This window comes from Eimeria maxima, genomic scaffold (genome assembly GCF_000499605.1).
Source record: "Eimeria maxima Weybridge genomic scaffold, Emw_scaff880, whole genome shotgun sequence".
NCBI lineage: Eukaryota > Apicomplexa > Conoidasida > Eucoccidiorida > Eimeriidae > Eimeria > Eimeria maxima.
Window position 1 is genome coordinate 1 of NW_013564017.1, and position 10,000 is coordinate 10,000.

General features: G+C 54.9%; 2 protein-coding genes across 2 annotated transcripts in view; both read left to right on the top strand.

The window, feature by feature from the left end:
- Positions 1 to 1,034: 1,034 nt before the first annotated feature.
- Positions 1,035 to 6,355, top strand: EMWEY_00044980 (hypothetical protein, conserved; the record flags this gene model as incomplete). Its single annotated transcript, XM_013479092.1, has 6 exons — positions 1,035 to 2,480; positions 2,726 to 2,797; positions 3,018 to 3,563; positions 3,899 to 4,573; positions 4,767 to 5,626; positions 5,971 to 6,355. 6 exons carry the CDS (start codon positions 1,035 to 1,037, stop codon positions 6,353 to 6,355), a joined length of 3,984 nt encoding a protein of 1,327 aa, XP_013334546.1.
- A 2,902-nt stretch (positions 6,356 to 9,257) lies between these two features.
- Positions 9,258 to 10,000, top strand: part of EMWEY_00044990 (DEAD-box ATP-dependent RNA helicase, putative) — a gene marked incomplete at both ends in the record, with an annotated part of 3,788 nt that continues 3,045 nt past the window's right edge. The window contains one exon of the mRNA XM_013479093.1: positions 9,258 to 10,000. This exon is cut by the window's right edge and continues 529 nt beyond it. Within this exon, the coding sequence (XP_013334547.1) occupies positions 9,258 to 10,000 (743 nt within the window).

Sequence of the window (10,000 nt, forward strand, 5' to 3'; positions counted from 1 at the left end):
ATAATATATATATATATACAGCAGCTAATAAGAATATTCGTACGAAGAAACATACCAGACCCACCTAATACATCAATTCACGCAAGTTAGAGTAATAACTGCCTAAAGGACTACATGACACTTAAGAAAAATAAAGACTTAATAAAGTCGATGTATATTATTTATATCTAACAGACGACAGAGGCAGGGTATAAATAAAATGGCACGACCCCGCCAGCTGCTGCCTCTGTTTTTCTGCTGCTGCTGCATCTGGTGCTCCTGCTGTTGCTGGTGTGCAGCTAGCTGCACTACAACACCAGGCAGGGCAGCAGACAGCTGCTTGTCCTCTATGCCAATAATAAAACATTGTAAATTATTTTTATTTATGATAATGTACTCTTGCAAGACAACAGTAGCAACAGCCCCAGAGAAGCCCTTGCCGCAGCAGAAGCACTGATGGGGGCCCCATGGGCCCCCCACCACCAATGTTCTGCTGCAGCAGCGTAGCAGCAGCAGCAGCAGCATCGGCAGCAAAAGCAGCAGCGGTGTTCTTCGCTGTAGGAGAAGCGGGGCTAACAGAAGGGAGAGCCTGCCAAACCCTAAACCCTAAACCCTAAACCCTAAATAAGAACAGCCCCGCTGGGAAGCTGCATAAACCCTAAGGGTAGCAAAGAGGCCTCTTACATTATAATCTTCTTCCTCAACATTTTCTTCTTCTTAATAGAAACGGATTTATATCCTTCTACATCTGCAACAGCTGCTGCATTATTTCCTCTAACAGCTGCAGCAGCAGCTCCTGCTGCATGTCCTAGCAAGCTGCTCACTTCCTTCTGCTGCCCCAGCCGTCCTTGCCGTGCACCCTGCAACGGCAACAGCAACAGCAACAATAGCAGCACCGGGAGCAGCATCAGCATCAGCAGCATCAGCAGCAGCAACAGCAGCAGCAGCTGCTGTTGCAGCAGCACGGATATCGAAACAGATAACGCTGCTACTGCAGCAACAACGCAAACAGCAACAGGAACAGCAACACAACTGATTTGCTGCTGCTAATGGGCATGCGCCGCCACCGCCATGTGGGGGATTCCCCTCCTCTGCATCTTCGTCGTGTCTTCCCTCTTCTAAGCAGCAGTACTAGTAGTAGTAGTAGTAGCAGCAGCAGCAGCAGACAGTACCCAGAGAGGCCCCCCCTGAGGCTTCCTCCTACAAAGAGGGCCCCCCCACATACAGCAGCAGGTGACTGGCCGCAACGCATCCTACCGCCAGCAGCAGCAGCAGCCGCACGAGCAGCAGCAGGTGTAGGCCATCAGCAGCACAAACAGCAGCAGCAGCAGCAGCAGCAGCAACCGCACCGCAGACGAGTTATCCTGCAGGAAGGCCCCAGGGCTTCGGCATCAGCAGCAGAGCCCCGTGCTGCTGCCGCTTCTGTTGCATGCAGGGAGGAAGCAGCAGCTGCAAGATGCATTGCAGCAACAAATATACAAACTGCAGCAGCAGCAACAACAACAAGCCAGGCTGCAACAACAAAAAGCGTGCAGCTAACACCAGCAGCACGCAGAGGTAGGGGAGAAGCAGAAACACCACCACCGACAGCAAGAAACGCAGCAGCAGCAGCAGCAGCAGCAGCAGCACCAGTAGATGAAAAGGACGTCCAGGGGAAGGGTAAGCACATACCAGCAACAGCAACAGCAGCAAAACAAAATGCAACAGCAGCAGCAATATTATCAGCAGCAGATAAAACGTTAAGAGTGCATGCAGAGCCAGCAGCAGCAGCAGCAGGTGCTGCTGCTGCTGCAAGACGCACTTCTGCTGCAGCATCAGCAAATGTATCTGCAGCAAAGAGTCATGGAGAAAGGGAAGCAACAGTAGCAAAGACTGCTGCTGCTGCTGCTCCCGCTGCTGCTGCTGGTGGCGCTGCAGACACGTCTTCCCGGGTAAGGAATCCAGCAACGAACAGCACAGCAACAGCAGCAGCAACAACAGCAGCAACAGCAGCAGCAACAGCAGCAGCAACAGCAGCAGCAACAGCAGCAGCAACAGCAGCAGCAACAGCAGCAGCAACAGCAACAGCAACAGCAGCAGAAGCAGGCAAAGCTGCGCCACAGAGAGAGTCTGCGGCAACAGCAAGGCCTGCAGCATCAAGTGAGTCACCGGCAGCAGCAGCAGCAGCCTGCACCACCGCAGCAGCAGCGAAGACCCCAGTAGCAGCAAACACTTCAGCAGCAGCAGCAGCAAACACTTCAGCAGCAACGGGAGCGAGGCTCGCTACACCTCGTGAGCCAGCAGCAGTAGCAGCAGCAGCACCAGCAGCAGCAGCAACGGCAACATACCAGGGAACTAAGAGAACGGTCGTGTTAACTAGCAGGCCTCAATCTGCAGCAGCAGCAACAGCAACAGCAGCAGCAGCAACAACAACAGCAACAGCAGCAGCAGAAGGAAGAGGGAGGCCGCGGGGAGCTCTTGCAAGTGTTGCTGCTGCTGTCTCTGCTGCAGATGAACATCGAGTGGGTCGAACAGCAGCAGCAGCAGCAGCAGCAACAGCAGCACCAGCAGCAACAGGAACAGGAGCAGCAGAAGCAGCAGCAGCAGCAGCAGTATTGCTTGCATTAGAAACAGGATCGTTTAGCCCCTCTGCAGCGAGCTGCTGCTTCATCCAACGATCGCCATATATTCCCAGAGCCTAGGGTTTAGGGTTTAGGGTTTAGGGTTTAGGGTTTAGGGTTTAGGGTTTGTGTGTGTGTGTCATCAGAGGGAGGGGTCTGCGGTCTCTACGGGTTTGCCTTTTGTAATTTGCGACTTGAGCAGATATAGCAAGGGACAGGTCTGCTGCTGCTGCTGCTGCTGCTACTGCTGCTGCTGCCGTTGCTGCTGTTGCTGTTGCCGCTGCTGTTGCTGCTGCTGACTGGACAGTGCGCTGCTGCTGCTGCTGCTGTTGCCGCTGCTTGTGTTGCTGCTGCTGCAGGCGGTGGCTGGTGTGTCTATGTGTACTGTTGATTGAACTTTGCTGTCATCTGCTGCTGCTGCTGTTGCTGCTGCTGCAGATAGGTTTTCGCTGGCGCACTGCAGAGGAAGCTGCTGCGGGGATCGGGGGTCGCTTTTGTGGGGGCAGCAGCTGCCGCACGCAGAAGAAGCAGAGAGACACTGCAGCAGCTCTGCTGCTGCTGCAGCAGCAAATTGCTGCTCTACGCAAGGAGAGGGGGTTACCAGAGGAAGACTTCCTTCGTGCTGCTCTGCTGCAGCGCAACAAAGAGAAGGAAGCAGCAAAAGCAAGAGTAAAGGAGCTGCAAGCAGCAGCAGCAGCTACTGCTTCTGATGCGCGATCTGCTGCATTTGCTGCAGCAGCAGGCAAAGCAAACGAAGACCGCAGCAGCAAACGGCTGGCAGACGCTGCTGCACGTGCTGCTGATCGGGCTGCTGCTGCTGCTGCTGCACTCGAAGAAGCAACCCAGGCAGCTGCAGCAAAGACTGCAGCAGCAGAGGAAGCTGCAGCAGCAGTAGCTGCTGCTGCCCCTGCTATTGACCTTACCGAAGATCATAAGATGCGCCGCCTCCTAGAGCAGCAGCAGCAGCTACAGCAGCAGCAGCAAGTGCTGCAGCAACTTCGTACCTATCAGCTGCACTTCAGCTACACAGAAAACGGAGAGGCCAAACAGGCATGCAGCTGTTTTGCTGCTGCTGTGCTGCTGCTGTTTTGTTGCTGCTGTTTTGCTGCTCAAGCTGCTGCTGGCGTTGCTGCTGGTGATGCTTCTGCTACACTCGCGTGCTGCTCCTGTGCCGCTGCATCTGCACTTTGCGGTGCTGCTGCTCTGTGGGATCCGTTGCATGCATATTTACTGCTGCTGCTGCTGCTTCCTGTGAGTCGGCATACATTAATATACTGCTGCTGCTGTTGGTGCTGCTGCTGTTGCTGCTGCTGCTGCAGGCCCTCGTGCAGTGTCGCGTCTGCGTACGCTGCGCCTTTAAGCTAAATTATGATGCTTTAAGGAAGGAGACACACAGAGAGGAGACAAGGAGACGCCTAGAGAAGCAGCAGCAGCGGCTGCTGCGGCAGCTGCAGCGGCTTGAGAAGAGAAGCAAATCTGGCAGCCGCAGTCGCAGTCGCAGCAGCAGCAGCAGCAGCAGCAGCAGATTGCTTACTAGCAAAAAGAAGCAAGAACCGACCCCGCAGCGTTCACGCGCTGTGTGCCAACCTGTAACTGAGACAGAGATCATCCGATGCAGCAGCAGCAGCAGCAGAAGCAGCAGCAGCAGCAGAAGTCGGAGCAGAGGCAACAGCAAATGCGCCATTGAGGCGTTAGTAATCAGCAGCAGCAGCAGCGGCAACAGCAGCGACTCAGATGCTTCCGTTGTGTACAGAGGGCAGCAGCAAGCTGCATGCATCAAGGAGACTTCCCCACAAAGTGCATCGCCAGCAGCTGCTGCGCATGCAACAGCAGCCACAGCATCAAAGGCAGCAGCAGCAGCAGCAGCACCAGGGGTTGCAGCCGCACAGACACCTTCCCGAACGCCTCGCAGCAGAAGTCGCAGCGGGCAGCAGCTGCAGCAGCAGCAAAAAGAGCACCAACAGCAGCAGCAACGGCAGCAGCTGCAGCAACAGGTGAGACGGCTACCTGCTAGCTGGGGCCGAAGTGTTAGCCGCAGTGTTAGCAGGAGCATCAGCAGAAGCCCCGCCAGCTGTATCTACAGCCGCAGCAGAAGCAGCAGCAACAGCAAGCCTGATAGCAGCAGCAGCAGCAGCAGTAGCAGCAGTTCTGCTCGGGAGGAATCGCAGCATCTGAGGGGCAGCACAGCCCCCTCAGAACGACCGCGCAGCAGCGAACCTCCTCTTGGCAGCAGCAGCTCCCCTGTCCTTCAACCTCAAAGCAGCAGCAGCAGCAGCAGCAGCAGCAGCAAAGGCCGATATGTTCAAGACAAAGAAACCACCAAAGTTGGTAGCCACGTTGGGGCCAGCTTCAGGCCTGCGCCCCACAGCAGCAGCAGCAGCAACAACAACAGAAACCGCAGCCGCAGCGACATCAGCAGGAGCCGCAGCAGCAGCAAATATCAGGCCCAAAGACGGCGTCGCAGCAGCAGCCGCAGCAGGTATCCGCATCAAAGGAGGAGGAGCAGCAGAAGCTGCAGCAAAAGCAACAGCAAATATCCGCATTACAGCAGCAGCAGATATCCTCCAGAGAGCAGCAGCAGCAGCAGCAGCAGCAGATATATTCCATACAACAGCAGCGACACCAGCAGATACCCCCCTCACAGCAGCAGCAGCAACAGCAGCAGATTTCCGCCCTACCACTGCAGCGGCGGCGGCAGCAGATTTCCGCCCTACAACTGCAGCAGCAGCAGCAGATACCCGCCCTACAGCAACAGCAGCAGATACCCGCCGGATAATAGCAACAGCAACAGCAGATACCCTCCTGGTAGCAGCAGCAGCAGATTCCCGCCGTACAGCTGCAGCAGCAGCAGCAGATATCCGCCTTACAGCAGCATCAGCAGCAGCAGCAGACACCCGCCCTACAGCGACATCAGCAGCAGTAGCAGATACCCGCCATACAGCAGCAGCAGCAGCAGCAGGTACCCGCCCTACAGCAGCAGCAGCACCAGGTACCTGCCCTACAGCAGCAGCAGCAGCAGCAGCAGCAGGAATGGTGGTTGCTTTGGGGTAAGAGACCGATCGGAGGACTGCAGCAGAGCCCCTGAACCCCGCAGGGGGCGCCGCAGCAGCAGCAGCACGAGCAGCAGCAGCAGGAGGCAGCATGTATTGCGCCCAATAAAGAGCAGCAATCAAGACCGACTAAACAGCAATGTTGCATGCATGCGCAGCAGCAGCACCACCAGGAATGACAGGCTGCGGCTGCACCGCAGCAACAGCAGCAACCGCAGCAGCAGCAGCAGTATCCGCAGACAAAACTTCCGTGGTACACCCCACAGAACGCATGCAGGAAGACCTGCTGCTGCATCTACTGTTGCTGCTGCTGCTGCACCTGCTGCTGCGGCTGCTGCTAGGCCCTTTGCCGTGGATAGAAGGGGTACTAGCGCAGGCAGCAAGACAGCAGCAGCACGTCACGGGGACAGAGCCCCCTTCGTGCAGCAGCAACGTACGCAGTTTGCAGCAGCAGCAGCAGCAGCAGGAGACAGCAGGAGGCAGCCAGTGACATCTGGAGAGCTGCCTCAAGAAGTAGACTGTCCCCACGATCGTGATGCAGCAGCAGCAGCTGCTGCTGCTGATGCGGTTGCTGCTGCAGAGAACGCAGCAGCACAAGAAGCAGCAGCAGCAGCAGCAGAAGATGAGGCAGTCGTTGCAGCAGCAGACGCAGAAGCTGCTGCTGCTTGCGGTAGCCTTGACTACCACAGGGCCCCATTAGGTGCCTCTTCCCCCGTGTTGGAGTAGCAACATCTGGTGCTGCTTCTGCTGCTGCTGCTGCTGCAGCAACAGCAGCAGCAACAGTCTGCTGCCACCTCTGCAGAACATCACTCTTGTAGGCATTGGACCTCGATTTTCTGCAGCAGCAGAAGCAGCCGCAGCAGCAACATTTGTGCTGCAGCAGCAGCAGCAGCAAAAATAGTGCTGCTGCTGCAGCACACTGACCGGGACTTTCTTCCTCTTTCCTTCCTTGAAGGTTCTCTCTATGTGTCTCCTTTTTTGTCTCCTTTTTTGTCTGCTTTTTTTGTCTCCTTTTTTGTCTCCTTTTTTGTCTCTTCTTTTGTTTGCTTCTGTCTATGGAGACAGCTACATATACATTAACCTGCTGCTGCTGCTGCTGCTGCTGCTACTGCTGCTACTCGTGCTACATACTGGGGCTGCTGCTACTGCAGCGGAATCCAGAGCAGCAAATGGCACCCGGCCGCCACGGCAGCTACAGTTGGTGCTGCTGCAGCGGCTGCAGCAGCAGCTGCTGCAGCAGAACCCGTTACAGCAGCTACGTAGACAGGAGGAGACAGTTGTAGCAGCAGCAAGTGCAGCAGCAGGAGCAGCAGCAGCAGCAACAGCAGCAGCAGCAGCAGCAGCAGCAAATGCGGAAGCAGATACACTTAAAGCCAAGAAGGCAAGGAAGAAAACAATTAGATGTCTTTGTTGTTGCAGCAGGGACCAAAATATGTTGCTGCTGCTTGTTGTTGTTGCTGCTGCTACTGTTGTGTGCTGCTGCCCCCGTTGCTGTTGCTGCTGCCGCGTCAAATTGCAGCAAATGCATGCGAGTAATTAATTGCAATAACAGCAGCAGCAGCAACGGCACCCGCTGCAGCAGCACCTGCTGCAACAGCGGTTGCAGCAGGTTCTGCAGCAACTGCAGCATCATGAACTGCAGCAGCAGCTGTTGCAGCAGCAGCAGCAGCAGCAGCAGCACGTTACCAGTTAAGGAGGTGGCGTCGTGTACAACCTGCTGCCACATGTATAGTTAGACACTCTATGCTGCAGAAATATTCACCTGTTGTTGCTGCTGCTGCTGTTGCTGTTGCACCTGCTGGTACCATGCCGCTGCTGCTGCTGCTGCTGCTGCTGCTGCTCTTTGTACGCTTCTTGCAGCACTTCGTACACCGGAAGCTAGCAGGCATGCCGCAGCAACAGCAAAGATGACGAGGCAGCAAAGAAGAATTCCCTGCATGCGCTGCTACCCAAGAAGCAACACCTACCCTGTATATACACCCAACAGCAGCAGCAGCAGCAGCAAGACATATCTACTTTCTATACAGCAGCAAAATACACTAGGGTTTACGGTTTAGGAAAGTCTATGAGGGTGTAAGAGGGTTTATTAGGGTTTAGGGTTTATGAGGGTATATATGAGGGTTTAGGGTTTATGAGGGTATATATGAGGGTTTAGGGTTTATGAGGGTTTAGGGTTTATGAGGGTATATAAGAGGGTTTAGGGTTTATGAGGGTTTAGGGTTTATGAGGGTTTAGGGTTTATGAGGGTTTAGGGTTCAGCATTATAAATATCAATACAGAAACAATCTAGGGTTTATAACACCTCCAATCTAGCTGTTAATGGTTTAGGGTTTAGGGTTTAGATAATTCGCCTAGGGTTTAGGGTTTATACAGCACTTCGCCTAGGGTTTAGGGTTTAGACAGCTCTGCTAGGGTTTAGTAGGGTTTAGAAACTAGGGTTTAGTGTTTAGGGTTTAGAGACTAGGGTTTCGGGTTTAGGGTTTAGAGACTAGGGTTTAGGGTTTAGGGTTTAGGGTTTACCTGGATGCCTCTACATCTTCTTGTGCAGTAATAAGGCCGAGTTCAGGTGCCTCTCTTTTCTTCCATCTTCTTCCTGCTGCTGCAGCAGCAGCAGCAGCAGGAGCAGCAAGACAGCCGTCGTACTCTTCTTCCTCGTCTCGCTGTCTGCAACCCTTACGGCGTCCTTGCTTTGACATCCTGCTGCTGCTGCTGTTGCTGCTGTTGCTGTTGCTGCTGTTGCTGTTGCTGCTGCTGATGCTGCTGCTGCTGTTGCTGCTGCGGCACGTGCCGCTTAGCAAGGTACTTCTGCTCCAGCTGCCACACCTGCTGCTGCTGCTGTGGCTGCTGCTGTGGCTGCTGCTGTGGCTGCTGATACTGCAGGCCTGCTGCCGTTACACCCGCATACGTCTGTTATGTTTGTCGCGTTGTCACTGCGAGCTCCTCGTTATTGCTTCTGCTGCTGCTGCTGCTGCTGCTGTTGCTGTTGCTGCTGCTGTTGCTGCTGCTGTTGCTGTTGCTGCTGCGGTTGACCCAGCTGCGCTAGCAGCTGTGTTGCGTCTGCTGCTGCGCAGGTGGCACTGCTGCTTCACCTGCGTAAACTAGTAAAGCCATTAACAGCAGCAGAAACAGCAGGAGGAGGAGGAAGAGGAGCAGCAGCAGGTGCAGCAGCTGCTGCTGCAGCAGCGCAACAGGGGCTGCACGGCCCCCACGTAGGAATCGGTTTGCTGCTGTCTTCTTGCTGCAGTGAGAGATACAGGATGCTTGTTAAGTAAGAATGCTTTTTTTGAAGCCTTAGCTGCTGCAGTTGCTGTAGCAGCAGTAGCAGCAGCAGCTGCTGCTGCTTTTTGCATGCACAGTGCTTAAGAAAAAGCCCCAAAAGAGAGGGAGGATCTACCTCTTGTTCTTCCCTTATTATTTGTTTTTTTTCTTTTTTTTATTGTTGCTGCTCTATTTGTTACATTATTCTCTTGTGTCCTTGCTGCTGCTGTTAACAGCGCAGCAAGCAGCAGCAGCAGCAGCAACAGTGCAGCAGCAGCAGCAACTCCAGAACGCTTAGCTGCTGCACTGCAGCAGCAGCAGCAACTTTTTACGGGTTGTTTCCTTAACTGATTATACCTAATAGTACATCATGACAGCACCAGACGGTGTAGAAACTGCAGCAGCAGCAGAAACTGCTGCTGCTGTTGCTGCTGAAGAAACAGCTACGCCAAGCTCGTCTGCTGCTGCTGCTGCAACAACACCTGCAGCGGCAGAAGAAGAAGAAGCAACAGCAGCAGCAACGACACCAAAGCCTGTGGCCAACGGGGCAGCTTCCGGTAGTGGTAGCAGCAACGACAACAACAGCAGCAATAGCAGCAGCAGCAGCCAGGACTCCAGTAACAGCAGCAACCCAAAGACTAGCTCTCCAGGGAGCAGCAGCAGCAGCAGCAGCAACAGCAAACCTCCAGAGAGCAGCAGCGGTGGCAGCAACGCCTCTAACAAGGCCGCAGACGCCGCCAGCAGTGGCAGCAGCAACAGCAGCAGCAGCAGCAGCAGCACGACCACCGGAAGCAGCAGCGATGGCACCACTAGCGCCACCCAAGGAACTGAGGGCACCACTACCACCAGCAGCACCAGCAGCAACAGCAGCAACAGCAGCAGCAAGACGGTGCAGGCCCCTCCTAAGAGGGAACCACTTAATGCCCTTGGGGGCCCCCCTAAGAGGTTGCAGACGGAGATCCGTGCTGCTTCTATGCGGCCGGACTACAGCAGCAGCAGCAGAGGCGGCAGCAGCAGCAGCAGCAGCAACAGCAGCAGCAGCAGAGACGGGTATAGAGATAGATATGGTGATGCAAACCAAAGATATGGTGGTATGAGGGATAGGGATGGCCC